Source organism: Pleurodeles waltl, chromosome 1_1, assembly GCF_031143425.1.
Source record: "Pleurodeles waltl isolate 20211129_DDA chromosome 1_1, aPleWal1.hap1.20221129, whole genome shotgun sequence".
NCBI lineage: Eukaryota > Metazoa > Chordata > Amphibia > Caudata > Salamandridae > Pleurodeles > Pleurodeles waltl.
The window spans coordinates 214,304,428-214,327,657 of record NC_090436.1 but is presented as its reverse complement, the minus strand read 5'-3'; the positions used below and the strand labels follow the sequence as shown (position 1 = coordinate 214,327,657).

The following is a 23,230-nucleotide window of genomic DNA, read 5'->3' as shown; positions in this document are numbered from 1 at the left end:
TCTAAAGGAAACAATATGAACCTGCCTCCATGGTACGGCTATCCATGAAACGGTTCATAGGCAAAATACACATCATTTTGTATTGGGCACAGATTTGGTAGTTCACAGTGCTAGGCGGGCTGCTCACCCTAGGTATACGCTGGTATGTGCACTGCGCCAACCCCGTGAACATTGCTGAGTGTACTAGGCCTCGATGCCCCCACAGATGCATGCACAGACTGGGTGTCATCCAGCAGATATGTTCTAGCTCAGCTTTGATTACACCAAGGTTGAACTTCCGCAAACTGTCACACACCGTGTGCACATGCCTGAATATGCTGACATCCTGAAACTCGGCACACACTGTGTGTCTCTGAGTGTGTACAAGCTGTACAAAGTGGGCATGTATCTGCTTGTCTGCAATGACCCAGGCGTGCTCACAGAGAGCGTGGGAAGGATTGTGCTCTACCACTGCCCCAACCCTAAATACACTGTGGTAGTGGGTGGTCGAGTATTGTTGACTGTGCAATGGTGTTTCGCACACTATAGAGGACTATGAAGTATTAAAAAAATTACTCTTTAGAACTGCCAGAAAAACCTATTGTTACTTTAGCTAATCTATTTGAAAGGGGTGTTTTGTAATGCTTTTTTATACAGATTCACTTTCTAAATTTTCTTATGGGTGAGAAGGTGCTTCCGCACTCAACTTCAACCCCAAGTTTTAAGATTATTATGCAGCTTCTGATCCTAATTCTTAGCCCGAGGAGGCCCTAGAGCTTATAATGTGAATAAATCTAAATAGTTAATATGATGCTTCCGTTTTCAAGAAATTCTGATTAGTTGAGAATATGTCCGTGACCGCTGAGAGCCCTACTCTTTCCCAACTCCCAATTGGACATGCATTACACGACTAAGAAGGGCGCTTGAAGCTGATGCGTGAAAGCTGCCACAGGATTTTAAATAAAATTGTCAACAATGTGTTTCCTTACAACTGGGAGATATGAATTAATCAGTTGAGGGGAGACTTTCGGGAATGTAGATTGGGGGAAAATTCTTATTGTTTCATTTTTTTATTTTTTTTTATTGATGAAATGCAATTAAAAAAAGTGCCCACGCTAATTATTTGAGATCTAGTACCCAAAATAAAATGTTCATATCTATTGTTTTTCAAACTTATTTTATATAGTTTCTCTCCCACACACGGTTTATAGTGCATGTTTTTTCCTGATAGGCTATTGCAAAGGATGCTGGGCGTCTGTATGCTGCAATACATCATAGGCTGGTAGCCCTGCGTATCAGTGCACATCAGGATCCAAGCGTGAGTCATGAAGAAACTGATCCAGAAACAGACATTGGCCTGCTGAATGTTGATAGTGATGAAGATGAAGACAGCCTGGAAACAACTCACTTTGATAGCAGCAGAACAGGTACCGGTCAAATATGTTTATATTAAGGTAGCAGATTTCAATTCAAATATTAACAATTTGATTTACAGATCCTAGTTATAATTAAATATACCTTCATTATGCTCGTTCAGAAAATCTGTACATTCCTTTGTTCTTCCCTATTTTGCCATATCGCATATAAATGTTTCTCTAAATTCAATATCTTCCTTTAAGTCCTTTCAACTACTCTTTTAACACAGGTGGAGCAGGGTATTACTATTTTAGTTATGAGTGGCATTTCCCCCCTACATTATTGATTATAAAGATAAACAACGTCTCTCCTGGGGCTCCACAGATTTTCTGTTAGCTTTTAGCTTGAAACAGCTGTATGAGAGGTTTCTTCAGTAGAACATCAGAAACATTTTCTTGTCTTGTCCATCCTAAAGGTATGATTTCCATTTTCTTTGATATTAAAATTAGCTTGATTTATTTTATAACGTACAATTTGTAAGCCAATATCTTTTTTTCCTCTTTTTTTTTTTTTTTTACAAAACACCCTTACAACCATAACCTATCCATTTCCCATTTTTCCACCTCTTTAGCCAAAACTTTGACTCCTATCCACGCTGAAAATGTAATTTAAGGAGAGGGGAAATTTAATCTGTCCCTATAATTAAATTATTTATTCATCTGTATGGGCCTTTCACAAGCTTTGCTGTAGATGCCTTACTAGCAAAATGGTTTTTAAAATATATTTCTGACATTTAATAATTTGCGTCACGATACGTTGCCTAAAAACTTAAACAAAAAGACTTGACATTCATGTTTGATCTATATAAACCTGAGATGATAAAACTGTTATGTTTGGGATTTTATTAAATTATGACGATTGAAACTAAATTATGGAGGTCTGTCTCAGCAGGTTAAGTATTAGCGATGTTTGACCTCAATAAACAGGGGCAGACACAAAAACAATTAATGAAATAAAATAATCATTTTCATCCAAAAGATCTTGAAACTTGCTGAAAAATATATTGTAACTGCTTTCTTAAATTTCATTTTGCTTGAAATTTGCACTGGTTTATGTCTATTACCTAACAATTCATCCAATTAATTGGCGAGCTGCATGCCACACTATCTACATTAATATCCATTTTTCTGATGGATACTTTTAACAGCACATTTCTTACTTTTTGAATCCTCTCGGGTACCTCCCATGCCCCTTCACAGAGCGCGCAGGTGTTTCATGCCCTTCATCTCTGGGCTCGGGAGGCTACTTGGACGATGTGGACATCTGAGGATTATGGCCTCGATGGACAATGCTTATTTTGCAAAATAATAAGTGACAGGGCCCAGACCTTTCTCAGGAGGCCAGTGCATCTTGTTCAATCTATAGTCCCTGCCAGGGCTGCCAAATACCAGTACAAACAACATGTACTTTTCCTTTGATATTCTACAACTGTCACCATTTGGACTATAGCTGGTGACAACAAACTGTGAGAATGGCCGGAGCACTTTGGAATTATTATATTTAATCCTTTATTAAATTGTTAGACATGTTGCTCATGTGTTTTTGTAAAAATTGTTTGCCAGCACCACCGTGTGGTGGATTATCATAAATATGTGCTGGTGGTACGAAATAAGAGCTGATGCAAAACATCAACACACATTTTGCACTGCTGATGGACCACATTGGTCCTGTGAAGTGGTGAGCCATTCATCTGGCCCTCAAAGCTTTTCTGTTTTCCATCAAGGGCATATCTGTCCGGATCCTGACGGACAGTATGACTTGCATATGGTACTGCAGCAAGAGGGATAGGATTGTGTGCTCTCTGCTCGGAAGCTTTCCTTCTCTGTTGTTGGCTGGTCCCTCATGGAATTTCCTTGACAGTCAGTCACGTGGAAGGTTCCCTCAATGTCAGGGTAGACAAACTCAGCACTCTTTGTTTCAGATCAGAACTGTTTCCTGAAGCTAGAGGTTTTGCACCGCATTGTCGCCACATGGGCTGTGCCTGTAGTAGGTATATTCCTCTTCCAAGTTTTTTTATGGATTTGTTCCACTTTCAGTAGGACCCGGGCCTCCTTTAAGTGTTCCTACCGCTGCCACTGATCTGTTGAGTCCTTGAGAAGTTCAAGATAGAAATTCAAGAGTGCAGCTAATCCTGCAAGCCCAGGATTCGTCTCATAGGGTTCTAATATTATGAATCTGACCATATTTCCTCTTCTTTGGCTCCCTCTTCAGGAGGACCTGTTAGGAGGACCTATTGTCCCAGCAGCAGCACTCTAACCATCACAGTCTACACCTCCATGTGTGGATATTGAGCGTAACCAGTTGAGTGGATTTGAGTTGCCACTGAAAGTTGTGGATATGATCTTGGCAGCTCACTGCCCTTCCACCAAGTCCATCTATTCAGGGTTTTGTACTAAGTTTGTGCTCTGGTGTGAGGTGTAACCTATCAACCCTATGCCATGCTAAGTTGTTAGGATTTACTTTTGTTTGTTTCTCTTGATCTGGCAATGTCTTTCGCTGGGCACTGATGGGTATTACCTTTCTGCAAAGTTGGCCTTTCGGCATTTGCCTGATCAGTTCTCTCTGCTAACCTGTTGTGATGTTTTTTTGAAGTGCTTATATGTTACTGCCTGCAACATTTGTTGTGCTGTAGTGAAGCCATAATGTTAGTATTTTTTGTGATGCATAAGCATTTTGAGCTCGTGCCGTGTTGTGCCTTGAGGCTGCTTACTCTTAACACCACCATTCCTATTCCAATCACCTCTCTGAAACGCATCAGTGAGCCGCAGGTATTAGCTGTGTAGCTGCAATACAACCAATTCTATTCCAAATTCTGCCCTGCTTGGCTGCTTATGACATCGTACATTCTTTCACCAGAAAGTGGTGTGACACTTCTGTCTGGAGCACTCCATCATACTCCCCAGTTTTATTCACTGCTGCATCTTCTGAAGAGGCTAAGAGGGCCATTAGCTTCTATATTAATTGGACTAGGTTCTGGGAATCAACTTTTCTTTGGGTTCCCCAGGGCAAAAAAATGACTGCTATTCAATTGTGGACTATATTCAGGTGAATTGTCCTCTGTATCAAGCTGTACTATGCTTCGGCTAAAAATAAGCCTACTGAGTGCTTTCAGACTCATTCTACTAGAGCCAAAGCCACCATTACCGAATTAGCCAGCAGTGTTCAAGTTTTGGATATCTTCCAAGCTAAGCTGCTGCATGTTCATCCATCCACAACTTCACCAGGCAATATAGTATTGATTCTCAAGTTCACAGGAAGAGCCATTTTGCATGCTCAGTCCTGCATAATTTACTGGTGTCTGCTTCAGAACCACCCTCTTTTCGCAGTTATTGCTTTAATATTGATTCTGGAGTTGAGGAATCATTAGTCAGAACTGTAACTGCAGATTCCTCATTGCCTTCCGTCCTCCCATTTGGTGCCATGGACCTTTCATTTTAAAAAGGTTGCAAGCTAGATTTTGCCATCTGTCGTCTATCTATTGTTAGTCACTCTGCGTGTGACAATGTGAATGTTTTAGAATCTCAGCATGTATCTTGAATCCTAAAGTTTTTACTTAATTGCCTGAAGAGACAACATAGTATACTCTTTTTACTATTCCTTAAACACTTTGAAACATTCCTAATTTAAAGCTATTGATGTCTTATTTTTTATTTACATCACCAATCACTTTATAATCCTTTTTTGAAACATTTCTTGATCCAGGCTGTTAGACCATTGCTAGCTCAAACTAGGTTATTTTGCAGTGTGAATCTTTTCTTGATCCGTATGCTGTGTATTATTCAACCATTTAGTGGTTGGGTCTGGAATTGTCTTTGTAGCTGTTTTGCTCTTTTTTTTTCTTCTTCCAAAAGGACCATTTAGTGTCCTGTCAATCCCTCTGTGATATCATACACCCACTTTGCCCGTAAAACCCCTTTGCATGTTCTTCATTTTTAGGTTCTTTTTTCGCAGTTGAGTCTGGAAACAGAATGTAAAAGATATCTGTGGAACATTCAAGCTTGAGGCATGTGTGGCTGTAGATACACATAATTAGCATAATCTCGCCATCTAGTTTTGTGCTCGGAATTGTGCAAGTTGTTTTTCTTGGAAAAAAGTCTTTCAAGATAAAGTGACTTCTCCTCTTGCTGGTAATGTGCATCAACTCCATTGTTGGATTGTTTTTTTCCACTGTCGGGTTCCGACTTGTGCTCCGGTTCAAAATCATCGTTGTTTGTCTTTCCAAACTACCATCAGTATTATTTCGAGCACGGTTCTTCTCAGTCTCCCTCGTTCGTTTAATTGACATTGACTTCGTTGGGGTGACTCTAGCCAGCTGTGGCCCCTCTGGGGACTTTATATTCGACGTTCCCTTCACGCCATATCCACCAGTGATGCCGAGTAACCATGCACCGATCTCCATCATGTGTGTAACATGTGCCTCTCCCCTGAACACGAGGAGACTACCTGTGAGCCCTACACATGTTTTCGGTTGAAGAAGATGCTGCATGACCGTAGACATTTTCACCTCGAGATGTCCTGCCACAGCGCAGAGATACACCAGGTCTCTTCAGATCCGAAGATCCTCTAGAGGAGGCTCAGGCCCAGATGGCAGCTGCTGATGAAGGCATCTTCTCCCCCGAGGACAGTTCTGGATCCAAACTGGAGATGCAGGACCTCACTCCAGGTCAACTTGTGAGTACAGTGCCCCTTCAAAAGGGTCGCCCGCCTAACCCAACACAGACAAAGACTGTTGTTTGGCCACGAGTGCCTCCATGCAGTTGTCGACAAACCGCTTGTATTTGACACGCTAGCCTTGGAGCAAAAAAGAACACCACAGGCTGCATGCTCGTGAACCGACTCCTTCTCCATCAGAGTCGAGCTGGCCCTAGGACCCGAAGCCTTCGGCGTCGAAACACAGCTCCATCCCGCACTGAAAATCCTATCTTCAGACCCAAAACCCACAGCACTGAAGACTTCAACATCCGAGCCGAAATCTTTCACATTCTGCAAGCATACTCATGATTTGGAATCTGAGGAACCAGTGCTTCAGTGGCTACAGGAGGAGATAGACTCAATACAGAAACATATCATGATACACCCAGACACTGCCCGTATCATTGCGAGGCCTCCTTCTTGGGCACAGCCAGCCAAAAGACAATTATCTTTCAAAGAAGCTTCGGATGCCCTACCACCACCAAAGCAAAGAAAGAAGGGGGACAAGTCCACAAGTTCAATGTACCTCAGACCACCAACTCCTGCTATGCGCCACACACACTCAGCAGGCTTTCCACTCTCTGCAATGGTGGAACACCAACAATCACCTAAAAGGACGGCCTTTCCTGAACCCAGTACTGCAGAGAACCATAACTTCACGGGGTGGGGAGCGCATTCACAAGATCTCATTGTCCAGGGACGCTGGACACTCATCCAGAAACTTCTCCATATTAATCACTTGGAGTTGCTAGCTATTCATCTAGTGCTCAAAGCCTTCCTTCTCCACCTGGCTTGCAGGGTAGTCTTGATCAAAACAGACAACATGACTGCCATGTACTGTCTCCAAAAGCAGAGAGGCATCAGGTCCCCTCAGTGCTCTCACCTAGCCCGAACCATTTGGAAATGGGCTCTCCAACACAACATTTACCTGTTTGGGGAGTACATGCTGGGAGCGGACAGCGACTTTGCAGATCTCCTCAGCAGGAGGGGTGAACAGGTCCATGAATGGGATCTCCACTTTCAAGTCCTCCTCCCATACTTCCGCTATTGGTATCACCCAGAAAAGGACCTTTTCGCACAGCAGAAAACGCAAAATGCCCAAACTTTGCTTCCAGGTTCCCACAGTCCAGGGCAAAGCACTGTGGATGAGTTGGTCAGGGATATTTGCTTACACTTTTGCACCTCTCCCACTGTTTCCATTTGTGGTTCACAAACTTCGGCAGAAATCTCTTTTCCTAGTAGCTTCCACATTGGCACAGTGACCATGCTTCATCACACTACTAGAACTCTCAGTAGTCCCCTTTTAGGTACTGCTGAACAGACATGATCCTCTCACGCAGAACCATGGAGAAATCAGACACCCAGACCTCACATTCCTCACCTTTCAATCTGGCTCCTGAAGTCCTCTAGTTTGGTTATTTGAACCTACCACAACCCTGTATGGACATCCCTAAAGAAGCATGCAGACATGTGCTTGTTATGCTGCAGTGTAAAGGATTTGTCCACTACTTTCATTCCAAACAAATTGATTCTTCAAAACTCAGTGTACAAGACATTGTCTGTTATCTATTCCATTTGCATACTACTGGTCTAGATTTTACATCTGTAAGGCCACACCTAGCAGCAGTTGCCACGTATCTACAAAACAGACAACACAATTCTCTTTTCAGGACTCCTATTATTAAAGCCTTCTTAGATAGTCTTATAAGAATTACTCCTCCTAAATTGCCACCTGCCCCTACTTGTAATCTTACCATTGTGCTAACTAGATTAATGGGCCCTCTATTTCTGCCCATTTACTGCTGCCCTCTCCAGTTTTTTTATCCTGGAAGTTATCAGTTCTGGTTGCCATTACTTCACTCAGCTGTGTCAGTGAGCTTCAGGCATTAACTTTAGAAGAACCCTTCTTCCAATTACACAGAGATAGGATGGTACTAAGCACCAATCCTAGATTTCTTCCAAGGGTGGTGTCTCAATTCCACCTTAATCGTTCTATTGTATTGACAGTATGTTCCCCCAATCTGAGTCAGTTGCGGAACTGACGCTACATACCCTAGTTGTAAAACAAGCCCTAGTGTATCATATTGATCAAACTAAGTCATTTAGGAAAACACAACAACTCTTTGTTGCCTTTTCAAAACCACACAAATGAAAGGCCATTTTAAAATCAGGCATTGCACGTTTGATTGTCAAATGCTTTTAAACATGCTATGCTAAGGCTAAAAGAACTTTACCTATCCCACTTAGAGCTCACCCCACTTTTAAAAAAGGAGCTTCAGTTTCCTTTCTAGGAAATATACCTATAGCTGACATATATAGTGCAGCTACAAGGTCTACACCTTGTACATTTACCAAACATTACTGTGTAGATGTGCTGGCCTGTTAACAAGCCAATGTTAGCCAAGCAGTTTAATGTACACTATTTCAAAGAACTGTAGCCCCCACAGGTTAGCCACTGTTTATGGAGGAGGACTGCTTTTCAGTCTATGATAATCATATGTATCTACAGCCATAGTCCCTCGAACGAAATTTTTTACTCAGTAAGCATCTGTTCATGGCATGTAGTGCTTAGACACACATGCCCCTACCCTTCTCCCCTGATATCACTGTGTGTTGAAGTTACTTCTATAAGTTAGCATACATTTATTCAGCATGGACATCTTACTATACTACGCTGTGCTTTACATTCCATCCTCACCTGATTTGCGGGAAAATAATCTAACAATGGAGTCGATGCCCATGCGCAAGCCATCAGGAGGAGGAATCACTCTACCTCATGACTCAAAGTACTTTGTTTGAAATAAAACAACTTGCACACTTCAGAGCCTAAAACTAGATGGCAGGATTATGGGGTCCTGGGTCCCATGCGAGGAGGCTCTTCACCTCTGAAACTGGCAGAATCAATAGGGCATTTCCCTGGTGATACACCACCTGGCAGGAGCTATAAATGCAATATTGCAAACTCAGTAGACAATGCCTGGTGGATCAAGCATGGCAGTACCCAGAGGTGGTGCAGGACATCTTTGTAAAATTGTGAGAACTTTTGCTTGATCTTTTCGCCACCACTGAGAACACACAATATCCATGCTTTTGCGTGATGCTGTCCCTCAGCGATACGTCCTGCATGGAGTCAAGTGGATTCCTGCTTGCCTTTCCATCTCTACCTGTCCTGCTTCGAGTTCTGAAGAAGATCAGGAACGACTAGGCCCAAGTCATCATAGTGGCTCTGGATTGGGTCAGGAGAGCATGGTATCAGGAACTTCTGGGATGGAGCATCTGGCCTCCGATCAGCCCGCCGCTTCAGGCACACCTTTGGTGACATCAGCCGGGCAATCAAACTAGTAGCCAGGTGCCCTTCCCAAAAATATGTTCATGCTGGGCACTGGGATAAGTTTGTGGCTTGGTGCGGTACCCAGCATACGGCCCCTTTGCAGACCAAATTGTCAGATGTCTTGTTTGTTTTGTCTTTGGCTCAGCAAGAACTTGCTGTGGGCACTATTAAGAGTGTCTCGTCTGCCCTTTGAGCCTTTTTATGTTTGCTAAGTCAGCCATGCTAGTTCAAATCACCAGTTGTGGTGCGTTTCCTTTAAGATTTGCAACATATATTTCCAATTAAGCCCTTTATGATGCCAAAGTGAGACTTAAATCTGGTTCTTACTTTTCTCATGTGTACTGCTATTGAACCAATGCACAGCTCTCCTCACCTTAAAGACAGTCTTTCTGGTTACGATAGCATCCACATGCCAGGTGAGTGAGCCTTAGGCCCTCTCAGTCCAGCTTCCTTATACCACTGGTGTTATGGTCTCGAGCATTCCATCCAACGGTGAAGACGCCTTTACACGGAGGACAAGCCATCACTTTTATGACCTTCTTTGTTCCACCTCATCCCTTGAAAAGGAATTGCTTGGACCTTAGAAGAACATTGAGTTTTTACATTAATTGTACTAAGGAACTCAAGGTGAACTATTAGGTCTGTGTGGGGTTCTTTGGCGTTAAGGGCTAGTAGGTGCAGAAACTGACCATCTTACAATGGTCAGTCCTCTGTATTAGGATCTGCTACACACTGGTTAAGAAGCAGCCTCCAGAAGGTCTGGCAGTTAATTAAGTAATGGCCAAGGCTGCTACCACTGATTGGAGGCATAGGGGTTGCCTGTCTTGGGTATCTGTCAGCCAGGTAAATGGTCAACAGTGCACAAGTTTAAGAAGCACAACTGCCAGGATGGGCACTTTACCCATTGAGTCCCGCAGAACCTTTTAGTCTGAACCAATCCACAGACACATTACCTTTGGGAGGTAGTGCTTTGGTATCTATTTAAAAAGTGAGGAAACTGCGGTTAGAATTATCAATTAGAAGAACAAGTTACTAACCTACAGTAACTCTCTTTACCATTGATACTCTTTGTAACAGTAGATTCCTCACCGCCCTCCCACCTCTGCTCTGTGGCATGGTCTCTCTCCATCGAACTGGGCCGCAATTTAAGATATGCACACTGGTTCTTCCAATCTACTGATGGGCTTTGTGCCTTAGAGCGAGGAAAGGCTTGTGAAACTGAGGTCAGCACGCATGGGTGGTGCTTATTAGGGGTGGGAGAAACTCACGGAATTTAACTCAGCGTAGTTACATTAAACCTATGCAAGATTCAGTGGAGTTCCTCCATTGGGCAAAAATGGGCACATTGCGCTGTTCACACTGTAATTTAGCTACAGCAGCACATTCTGTGCTGAAAAATCAGCGCAAACTGCACCACGCGGTGTGGCAGAGAGTGCAACTACTCGAGTTGATTTTGCTGAGGCTCAAGTAGGTTTTCTACTCGAGGTGCAGCCTTCTGACCTCAAATGATAATGAAGTCACGACTGCCTGCGTTAGGTAAATCGGGCTTGACACCCCACCATTGGAGTACCGGTGCACCCATGTAGGTCCCTAATATATGGTAATTACGTATCTAGGGCACTGGTACTCAGGGGTTTCCCATGAGCTGCAGCATGTATTATTCCACCCATGGATGGGGGATGCATGGTGGGTCCTCAGATTCGTTGAGCATGACTCTTCAAGGAAATCTTTGCAAGACATCTTCGGCTCCTGACCTCTAGAACTGCTGCTGGTCTGCTTTTGGAACTGAAACAAGTCTGTATCCAGATGGGAGAGCTCCCACTGCAACATTGTTTCTCCAGCTCCTGCAATTTTCTGCAAAATCCATGGCTGCGCATACTCCAGGGTCACAAGGACCCGTTTGCATCCAAAAAGCAAGAAGGAATCTCTCTTGGAATGAAGAAGTCACTCCCCTGCAACCGCAGGCATCTCAAGACGACAACGACCGGCTGGTGGATCCTGCTGTCCCACGGACAACAAAAAGGCTCTGCTCAAAGGTGGTGGTTCTGTGGTCCTCTCTGGGTCCTACGTGTCTTCTGACCAACTTGGGAGATGGTGGACTCTTGCTGCATGCACTGGAACGGCTCCCCTGTGCATCAAGGCTGTTCCTCATGCCAAGGCTTGTTGGTTCTTCCTCTAAGAGATCCTCAAGCTCCAAGAAGCCTCTGTCTCCAACACTCTAACTCCAAGATTTGCTTCCACTCTGCAGCTCCTGCGACGTGGGACTCCAGTTTTGTTGTGCTGCTGAGGCCTTCCTGCGACTCCCTGTGCCTGCTGCCAGTGAGTCACTCGCGGGGGCTCCTCCGACTCGGGCTGGCTCTCCTTCCCGCTGAAGGCCTGCCCTGACTCCCCTCCAAGGGTCTAGTCACTAGGATCTTGCTGGCCCCCAAAAACCTGCAATCTTCCTTGCAACAACTATTTGCATTTGTCAGGGCTTGTTGGTGGCCCTGCTGGACACTGACCCTCTTGCAATCCGGAGACGGATGTGAGAAAGCTCGTGGGGGACTCCAAGGATCTCCTGTATCCCCTGGGCTCTGCAGCTGGATTTCTTCCTTCACCGTCCTGCAGGAACTTCACAGCCAAGAGGGTGGGCATTGCCTACCTGCACCGCCTGGACATCTCCTAGTGGTCTGGACACTGTCCCCTTCTTTTTCTTGTTCTACATGTCCAGAATCCACCCTAGGCTTCCACTGACCTGGTCCACGGGTTGCGACAGCAGCTGGACAGGGGAGTTTTATGACGTCACTTCACCCCCTATGCACCTTGTGGGTATCCACAGGTGGGGGTACTATACAAACTTCTTTGTGCCAACTGGTGTCCTCAGGGTCCACTTGGGTCTCCAACCGCGACAATCCTGTGGTAGCCTATGGGACACCCGACTCGATAACAGCTCTGCACCTGGGCGCCTGTGGGGTTTCTGGTACTTACACTTACCTTGGTTGGGTACCTCCATTGTTATACCACCTTCTCAGTATATGGTTTGCCCCTCCCCACACCCACAATGATCCCATGTATTTCTGTGCTTTTCCTCCTTGTTGCTAAGTACCAGTGTTAGTATAGTCTTAGTTTTGAAATAAAGGATACTTTATTTTTGCAACACCTGGTGTGGTTCTTTCTTGTGCAGTTACTGACTGGCTATTGCGGTATTGCAAGTACTTTACACTCCTCCTCCGCTTGTTTCTGGTCCAGGGAGGACCTGGCCTAGCAGTTCGGGTTGCACTCTTCCCATGGGGAACAGGGTCAAGACTGATTTTCTTATGGCTGGGTCCAAACTGGGTTGGGGTGGTGAACAAAATAATTAATGGATCTGTGATTGGGGTGAATGTTTGATTGGTTCTGCGTTCTGTCCATATTTGTGTTTACTTTTAAACGTGGGCGTTTTCTTGCTTAACCATCCTGTGCCTCTGCCTGTCTGTGGAATACACGTCAGTCAGGTTGACAGTTGGGCTGTTTGTGCATTCACTCTAGACAGTCACACAGAGGGAGCCAAGGTGTGCCCTGCATATCTTGATGACCCATTACAAGGCTGACGTCTCTTCCTGAGCTAGAGTGGTGGGTGTAGCTGACACTTGCACCTGAATAGGGTTGTGTCTCTCCTCACAAAAAACAGTCTCCAGCCCCCTTCTAGTGTATGTGGGGCCAGGACTGAGAAAGGCAGGGTTTTTTGCACTACAAAGACTTCTCTTTGAAGTTTGCCTACTTCAAAGACTGGTCAAGGTGTAAGTACTGGACCTCTGACAACACATAGTTAGAATCCTTCTGTCCTGAGGATGTTCTACCAGGAAAAAGAGCTGGATGCTATAGGAGGGACTTCCACTCTTCCTATTGCTTTGCTGTACTGGCCTGCTGCTTGCTGCTTCTGTCCTGTGAGTGAAAGGACTGAACTTTACTTTCTACATCCTGCTTCCAAAGGTTCTCCAAGGGGTTGGACTGAGCATGCCTCCTGTTAAGAAGCCTCAGGGACATCAACGACTTCACTTGCCAGGGCTCTCTTGCTGAGAGCACTGACTTGCCAAGTGGTCCCAAATCCAGTTCCTGGGCCCTTTGGAGTGAGTTCTGGTGTAACAAGGAAGAAATTAGTGCATCAGTAACCAGAATGACTTCAGGATCGGTACTGCTGTCTGACTCCACGCCTCTGCCTGCACCAGAGCTGTGTTTCTTGTTGAGTGCGACGGTGACCTCCACCGCAGGCCCGATGCCACTGGGGCACACCTGAAGTCCCGCCACCATGTAAGCCCAGAGCACCTGTGGCCCCTGGTGTCGAAATACCACGAAGTTGGCGCCTCACATCTTGACCAGCTGGATCCATCTACTCCGCCTTATCGTAAAGAACTGCTGCCTCACTGCCCGTGCCGCATCACTTCCCCTGCCTAGCAGTAAGAAATTGACTCCTCACCTCCACAGGGGCAGTAAGGGACCGATGCCACAACTGCTCCAGCGCTGCCTCACCTCCCCAACTCCGTGCAACGTCTTCTATTCCTCATCATTTTCCAAGGTACTGTAACCGGGGTCAGTGCAACTCCGTGACTGGCTCGTACTCCCTCACGAGTGGAGTCGGACTGTTGGAAACAACTCTGTCAAGACGTTGTGATAGCCCCAGTTGGAGCTATTGTGTTTCTAAACACAATACTACATTTAATCTTTAAAGTCACAGTTTAATTTGCTCATTACGAAAACTGCTGTTTTGTTTGAAAGACATTTTAAAGTGGATACTTTGACATTTGTATCACTTCGGTCTGTGTAAGGGCGAGCTTACTAGGCTCTGGTGCGATTGAGACTAAGGGCAGGGTGTTGAAAAGTTAACAGTGTGTGCCCACTGAAATCCTTTTAGGATTGAAGGCTGTTCAGGCCAGCTATAGGGATGAAGGACTGAACACATGACATAACCAAATGGCACACTCTCTATGAAGAGCTCACTGAGCATGGACGTGCCCCGCAGGTACTCGCCAAAGGTCACGCCATATCCCCAGTGTCACTGACGTAGGGGTACAAGCAACTTACAGGTAGTTGTAAAAGTATATCATTACAAAACCTGATAAATCACTGAAAAATATTTGCTACCATCAAAAACTTGCCTGATGAAAACAACATAAAATTCCTGTAAAAAGAAGTTATGTCCACGTTCAGAACCCTAAAACCACTTAAATTCCCCTATGGTGATTAGTTATGCACAATAAAGCCCCAGACCAACATTGCAATGCTCATGCTTACACATGTTCTCACAGGTGACATGGGTAGGAGTTCATACCCTTTGGCTTCCATGGCTGCTACATACAGCTATACCTGTGTGTGTGTGCTACACACAGGTTTGAGAATTGCCTTTTGAACGCTACGTACAGAGCTTCTCTACAAGCTGTGCTCTATATTTCCTGTGGTGAAGGTCATGCAGATTCAAGCCTACATATAAGGCATGGCCACAGGCCATCCCATCAGTGGTAATGTCGGCGGTGTTGCACTTTGTGATGCCATTAATGTTGCTATTTGTTATATCTGGGATAGGAGGTCGTTGCAGGTTCACTCATGGGGTAGGGAGTTAATTGTCCATTTTCAGCCAGCTCTTTTTCTTTCTTATCTTTATCTGTTTTTTATTGTAACCCTATTGCCTAGTCATCTCTGGATATTTATATATGGGGGTGGGGGGTGTAGCACCTTGTGATGCGTGAGCAGCTTCATTTTATAGCAAGTAACCTTCATTTTTTATGTTCTATTTCAGATCCGCCTAAATGGATACGCAGAGAGCCTGTGATGTACTTGTGACATTCACTGTATATTGGATAAACAGCTCATCTTAACGAAATGCTGGGGAAAAAATCGTCCACCAGAGAGCCCTAAACCCTCATGCAATACGTTTTCAACGCAGATTGCTCATACCTCTGAAATAAGAACAATTGCACTTTATAATTACCCCCTTGACAGTAATTTCCACTCCTTCATTACTTGCTCCGTTCTGCTATGAACATGATAGTTTGTCATATGGTATTAACAGAAGTTGTTTAAGCATTAGCTTCTGGTATGTCAAATATGACATTTATGAAATTAAGAATAGCTTGGCTAATCTAGATTCATTCATCATATTGATGCGCAAGAAAGTCCATTACTGTGACTTTTGCTGTATTTCATTTACATGTTGGTATAAAACAGTGTGCAATAGATTTTAAGGTGTACCTATTTCATCTCTAGATGTTTGTTGCATGGACCTTATATTGTGATTGAAAACTGTGTAAATTGGAAAATTGTGTTAAACAAAAAGTCGTAGATAAGTGCCAAATTTTAATTAAAATATAAGAATTTTGAATAATGTTTTTTAAACTAGCTTTATACTACTACTTTTACAGTTGGTACGCATCCATTGACCTCAAAGCAAATGCGGTGCATAATTGCAATGTTGCTAATAGTATCCATATGTATCTAAATGTGTATTGCACTATAAATCTATGTGGAGGATAATATATTTCTATATTTATGTGCTGCAATGTGCCTTTTCAAATTCTGTTATTAGTCAGTGTTAAATCTGCTCTCTGACTAAATATAACATCAGTGCTCTTGGTCATAGCAGTAAATACCAAGAAATCATTAAGTTTATTAAGAAAGGTTTTGGTAGCTTTTATGTCGCTGTAGGGGCCTCTGGTGTTAACTTTATGAATGTGAGGGACCCAGAGTTATTCATACCATAGTTGTTTCATGCATTTTAGTGTTAAATGTAGGTGTTGTTTTGATTACAAAATCAGCAGTTACCAAGAAATGAGGTATAATCGTAAAGCAAAGTTGTCTACAAAATAAATAATGCTTTGAAATGAAAGCCGTAGAAAGCATATTTAAAAGCGTTTTTATAAAGATGATAGTTTATTTAAATTGTTCCTGCTTTTAAAAAAAAGTACCATATAAGAGAAAACAAGCTGAAAACGTTTTTTTTTTGTTTTTTTTTAAAGATACAATAGGACACTGCCGTATATATTAGGACACCACATTTGAAAACATTTGTAAACTAAAACTAAATATATGAAGAATTAATATTGAAAAAGCTTATCTTTAACCAACTCCTAGGTTCTCAGAATCTGTAATTGCATGCGACTTTCATAGTAGAATCATCAGAAGATGCAATTATGAATACTAATGATTGTTGTCTATCAACCTCATTAAAATGTGCATAGTGGGCTTCTACCGGTAGCTTGATTCTGGACTGATACAGCCTTTGTGTCAAGCAGGAAAGAAACTAGCTTGGAAATTCCCCAGAAACGCTTTTGGCATTCATGCATTTGGTGCCAGTGGAACTGATCATTTGTCATAACCTTCTGGGGAGTGCAAACCCTCAACATCTCTTACCAAAGCTTGTTTGCCTGAAAGTGAATAAAAACATTGGAAGAGCATATCACAAAAGCATGGCTTCGGTAGTATACTGCCGGTATTCTGTTTTCTGACTCCTAATTAGCGTTTGTATGTGTCTCTATTTTGTTTTGCTTACTCCTTCGGTTTCCTCCATCGCCATAATGCCTTTGGTGACAGTGCATTTTTTTAAATAAATATGTATACAAGTAGGCAGGGATAAAGATAAAAGTTCTTGCTTTGGCAAAATATTGCAAAAAATATTTTAATTTTAGAATTTCGAGTGATGAAAAGTCACCAAACACTGTCAACCTATTAAACTGTCAACTTCTCATTATTAGTAATAATGGTAGAATTTAACATCAGAACACAGATGCTGTTCTGGTTAGGGAACGGCCCATATTCTTACAACAGTTCTAGTTAAATTACCATTTCAAATGTTGGTCCGATTTCTTATTGCAGTAGAAAATGCAAAAGGCCTCCCAGTTAAATGGGCTGCATCAAAAGAAAAGGTTAATCATGGACCTTATTGTTTGATATACTCTAAACTATGGATAACAATAATTTGTGTATGAACATATTGACTGCAGTGAGTTATTTTGCCTTCTAAGGCAGTACATTTTAGAAACGAAAAAAATAGTTTGTCACACTCTTATCATGAAGCGGTCCAAAGAAAATGTCTATGTGGAAACAGTTTTATTTGATTGATATTAGATGTTAATATGTTGACTGTGGATAGAGTAGGCCAAATCAGCAACTAATAATACGTTTTTTAACTATCTGGTCAACAATGAGACACTGATGTAGCAGTCTGGTGCAGCTCCCTCTAAACAAATAGTGCAGCGTTAAAGATAACTCTATCTTTTGTAATGCAAGACGTTGACTCACTTCCCACCAGAATTTGTTTCAGGTTAATTGATAAACATGTAGTGTTGTAGAATGGCAGCAGGATTGTTCCACAAAGTTTGTAAAATACATTTTAACTGGATTTGTACAGATAATAGTATAAATATTACCGAATACATGCAAGTTCACTGTGGGGGATCTTTTGAGAAATTTGACCTGTTTTGCATTTTTAGTCAGATCCATCAATTCGCAGACATCACCTTTTTTTCAGCCTGCAGGACAGTGGTCCATGCATTAATGACAGCCAGACTGGACTATGTTACCATCTTGTCTTTGGGTGTAACTGATAGATGGATAAAAAGACTTTAGACAGTACAAAGTACTACAGCGCATCTCATTCTGGGCATCCACCAACAGCAATCTCTTACCAGACATGTCCATGCTTTGCATTGTTTCCCCGATTAAGAAGAGTATCCGCTTTAAGACTCTGTTTTCGTGCATCAGGTCTTCTATAAGCATGGCCTGCAGTACTAGATGAACAGGATCCAACATTACCGCACCCTCCACTCTACTTCTGCACTTAAAGTTGGGGTGTCATTTTTCCATACAGTCAGGTGCAGGGGCTGCTCTTTTTCGAAATGGAATTTGCTTCCTCACTCCCTGAAGATTATATCCCATAAACCCATATTCAGGCCTAGGGCAATGTAGTCGTTTGACATCTGACCCTCTTTTGTGCTGGGAACACTTTGCAAATGTTGTCATTCATTTGGTTGTTCAACTGGTACCTAATGGATTGAAACCTCTGTTAACATGCCAAAATTACACAAGAATGAAGTAGTACTATCACAAAATGTGCTGCAACATGTCAACTCTGCCACATAATTTGGTCTTCCCCGTCGCATAGTTCCAGTGGCCCTTTATATGGGTGCATGGGCCATACCTTGCTCAATTACATGCCAGTGTATTTGTCAGAAATTTTACCCACCAGGAGCCAACATTCCTTGTTAAGGTTCCAATTTTCGTCCTGCTAAAATATGATCATCTTTAATCTTGAATCATCGTATTTTAGGATTCTACCTCTGATGGATTCTACATCCAAAAAACAATCTAGCATATACGGAACAAAGCTCTGTACATAAGAAATAGAACTGAAGGTTTCACCACATTTCTTGAGCTAGTCAAGCTCTGTGAGGTTTTATAGCATGCACTAAAAACAATACTGAAGGAGGAAGGAAGTATTGTTGCAGTTTGTATGTCAGTTGTAATTTGCATTTTCTGTTATGATCTGTTTACAATAATGCTTGGAAGTAATCGTCCAAACGTAGTTCTATCAAAGATGTTCTAAATTAGAGAGTGCAGTCTTATTATGCATGTGTTTGTGAAGACTTCATAATTTGGTTTCACCTGCAAGTATAAATGACTCTGGGAAGAGATGGTTCCTGCGGAGGACATTATGGCCCTCATTCTGACCTTGGCGGGCAGCGGAGGCCGCCCGCCAAAGTCCCGCCGTCAGATTACCGTTCCGCGGTCGAAAGACCGCGGCGGTAATTCTGACTTTCCCGCTGGGCTGGCGGGCGGTCGCCTTCAGACCGCCCGCCAGCCCAGCGGGAAAGAGGCTTCCACGATGAAGCCGGCTCGGAATCGAGCCGGCGGAGTGGAAGCTGTGCGACGGGTGCAGCAGACAGTGAAATACATGTAGGGGCCCTCTTACGGGGGCCCCTGCAATGCCCATGCCAGTGGCATGGGCACTGCAGGGGCCCCCAGGGGCCCCGCGACCCCCCCTACCGCCATCCGGATCCCAGCGGTCGGACCGCCGGGATCTGGATGGCGGTAGGGGGGGTCGGAATCCCCGCGGCGGTGCAGCAAGCTGCGCCGCCGTGGAGGATTCAATGGGGCGGCGGTACACTGGCGGGAGCCCGCCAGTGGTGCAGGTCCGACCGCGGCTTTACCGCCGCGGTCGGAATCCCCATTGGAGCACCGCCGGCCTGTCGGCGGTGCTCCCGCGGTCCTCCGCCCTGGCGGTCAAAGACCGCCAGGGTCAGAATGAGGGCCTATATTTGATGTAATCCTTATGATGAAGACATATCTTTGTCATGGCAATACAGCAGTGCATGCAGGCATTTTTAAAAGTAACATTCATCAGTGAATAATTTTGGGGTTTAATACACGTCTTTGTTAAACACAGTTGGAGCATTATATAGGAATATTAAATAAACACATGTTTGAAATGAACAAGATTTCATAAAGCACAAATTAATCACATCTTACATTATCAATACCAACAATGGATGAGAATTTCAGCGCAAACGTGTACTTCGGAGAGTTCCTATTTTAAGGATTTGTTTACTTATTTTACGTATGTAAATTATTTTTAAATACAAGGGTGTTAAAAGTAACTTATATTAACCAAAATGACATTTTATTTATAAGTTCCTGATTAACAATGTTTGCTTGTTTTATCAAATCATGCTGCAAGAAGGTTTGCATCTCTAATCAGCCACAATTTTGTACATTTATTGTAATATTTATGAGTTGCTGCTTGCTTTTTGATAACGGGTTGCTGATTTATCTGGGTTGTTCTGTTGTTGGTGTACAACATACATATTTGTCTTACAATAGTGTATAATTAAAATATTTTTGTTCATGCTTGCCATTTTATCAGTAAAATAATAAAATATTTATTTAATACTATGAGATTTATTGTTATTTTTCAATATCCATTTATGATCTTAACCGGCCGAGTGTATTTATTGCTGCTAGATATCATTGTACAAGAAGAGATTTTCATATGTAACAACTATACTCTCCCGGCCCTCTGAATCTTATTTTTGCAAAACGAGACTAATCTAGATGCATATCCTCAGTGTTATTCTGCCATGTTGTGGTTGGATCCAGAGTTTTTTAAATGAAATTTTTACATGAGCATCGAACATAATGGGAGCCTGTGACCTATTGATGACGCTAACAGTAAGCCTAAAATGCTTAACCACCATCTTTTATATTCTTTCTTCCGCTGGTGGATTCAGAAGTTCCAAGTAGAGGACCTAGGGCCATATCTCGCAAAGCTGCGTTGACTCAGCGCAGAGCCAATGATCTGTGTTTTTCGCTTTGGCGATAAAATGCAGACACCCAGTCAAAAACAGAGTCAGTCCCTGGTTCCTGTTTTCAACTTGTCTTTCTTGATTCCCTGAGACCCTTCCTCAGCCTCTACCTCTTTTAGTCTATTCATTTGGTAGGACAACTTGTAGCTGTTCTTGACTAAAGTCCTGCTGGCATTTACTGAAGTGATTGGGCTCTGTCCCTGGACCTCTAGGTCACCTACTTTCAGTTTCTAGTCCTGCCCTCAACAGACATTACCTGATGTACACCTTAGGGTTCCAAAACTATCGATTCACGGCACTACAGTTTAGCCTAATGACTGCTGTTCGAACAGGAATATCCCATGCATGGTGTACACTCTGGTTCCTCAGCCCTGAGTGCCCAACCGCAAGTATCTGGTACCTTGGTTTGCTTTTGGCCCCAGCCTCCTGCTAATCTATTGTGTGCTCAAAGACCTTGACTTGTCCCTTGTATGTAATAAAACATTTGTTCTTTTATCGATTTCAACAAAATCATAGAGAAATTTTGAACTTTCAAAACAATTAATGAAGCCAAGAGACGCATAGGCAAGCACCCCACACAATGATAAATGACAAATAATGCAGTGTGTACAGAAATAAAATGAGCAAAGAAACGCAAGGAGTAGAAAATCAATGGTCCTTAATGCCCATTCAATTATCGGTCCATTACTGAATGCAATCATATAGGTTCCATTCACCCTTTGTGTCACTGGGAAAATGTGTAACAGGGCGGTTAAAATTCATACAGAGCAGTAAGCAATATACTATCAAAAAATGAAAAATAGATAGTGAAGGGATATCATGTAAACTATGTATTAAAATAAGGGGTAAACTCATCTACTCACTGAATCTGATAAAGCAATCACAATCTAGAAATGAACTGGAAACAAAAACTGAGAACTGAATAAAAAAACTGTGAATCCATCACCGGGAAGTGCGGTACCGTCTGATAAGAGACTTCTAGAGGCAGATTCTTGACCTTTAATTTTCCCAGGTGTCATGCTGGATCCTGAAACTTTTGCTGAGCAATACCCTTTGCACACACCATCAGGTGGCTTCATTCAGCTCCGCCTGGCATCGTTGGCACTGGATGTGGCATTGCGACCACCCTTTTAGGCACCATCCAGGAACATGGGCATGAGTTCTTTTCTTTCCACACCAATTAGCCCAAATTCGGAGAGAGCTACCCCTCTGTTGCTTTTTTGACTTTTTGTTGAGTTTTTTCTTTGTGTGTTGAGATGTTTTAGAGGAAGGCTGGGTGTAAACCATGTGGTGTGACCCCCGGATGTCGTTTGCCTTGGTTGACTCGAGGACAACCATGACTCCAAGTCGTGCTTGGACTGCTGAGCCATGGCGCCGAAGGCTTTGAGGAAGCTCTCGCTAAAGTTGCTTGCGGCCCGGCAGACAGCAGCACTGGCACTTGACTCTGAGGAGGTCTTGGTACAGGTCAAGACAGCGGACGTGGGACCAATCTTGGAGCCCCAAGCCCTCTGCTTCTCATTCAATGTCCTCAGGAAAAAGGCATAAGAAAAATAAGTCCAAGAGGACTACATCTTCACCTCATCCATCAGCCGACAACCGGGGAACATCGGTGTTCTCGGCACGGTTCTGCAGAGCCATTAACCAACTCAACTCTGCACCTCCCAACTTTTCCAGGAGCCAGATCAACACTGTAGGAAAGTACCATCTTGCCTGGCATGTTACCCCCATTTTCACTGTATGTATGTTTGTTTTTGCCCTTGTGTCACTGGGATCCTGCTAGACAGGACCCCAGTGTTCATAGTGTATGCCCTGTATGTGTTCCCTGTGTGGTGCCTAACTGTATCACTGAGGCTCTGCTAACCAGAACCTCAGTGTATATGGTCTCTCTGCTTTCTAAAATTGTCACTGCAGGATAGAGACTTATTTTACCAATTCTCATTGGCACTGTGGTACACCCATATAATTCCCTTGTATATGGTACTTAGGTACCCAGGGTATTGGGGTTCCAGGAGATCCCTATGGGCTGCAGCATTTCTTTTGCAACCCATAGGGAGCTCAGACAATTCTTACACAGGCCTGCCATTGCAGCCTGAGTGAAATAACGTCCACGTTATTTCACAGCCATTTTTCACTGCACATAAGTAACTTATAAGTCACCTATATGTCTAACCCTCACTTGGTGAAGGTTGGGTGCCAAGTTACTTAGTGTGTGGGCACCCTGGCACTAGCCAAGGTGCCCCCACATCGTTCAGGGCAATTTCCCCGACATTTGTGAGTGCGGGGACACCATTACACGCGTGCACTGCACATAGGTCACTACCTATGTGTAGCGTCCAAGGGTAACTCCGAACACGGCCATGTAACATGTCTAAGATCATGGAATTGTCACCCAATAGATCCCCCGGGTCTCTAGCACAGAACCCGGGTACTGCCAAACTGCCTTTCCAGGGTTTCCACTGCAGCTGCTGCTGCTGCCAACTCCTCAGACAGGATTCTGCCCTCC

The 23,230-nt window shown here is 43.5% G+C and overlaps 1 protein-coding gene across 2 annotated transcripts in view; it reads left to right on the top strand.

Annotated features, from left to right (window-relative positions):
• Nucleotides 1–20,317, top strand: part of RANBP3L (RAN binding protein 3 like) — a 172,966-nt gene extending 152,649 nt beyond the window's left edge. For both annotated transcript variants that reach the window (XM_069221043.1, XM_069221035.1), the window contains 2 exons: nt 1,211–1,406; nt 15,171–20,317. In XM_069221043.1, coding sequence (XP_069077144.1) covers nt 1,211–1,406; nt 15,171–15,214 — 240 coding nt within the window. In that variant the 3' untranslated portion in view covers nt 15,215–20,317. The remainder of the gene's footprint in view (nt 1–1,210; nt 1,407–15,170) is intronic.
• The last annotated feature ends 2,913 nt before the right edge of the window (nt 20,318–23,230 follow it).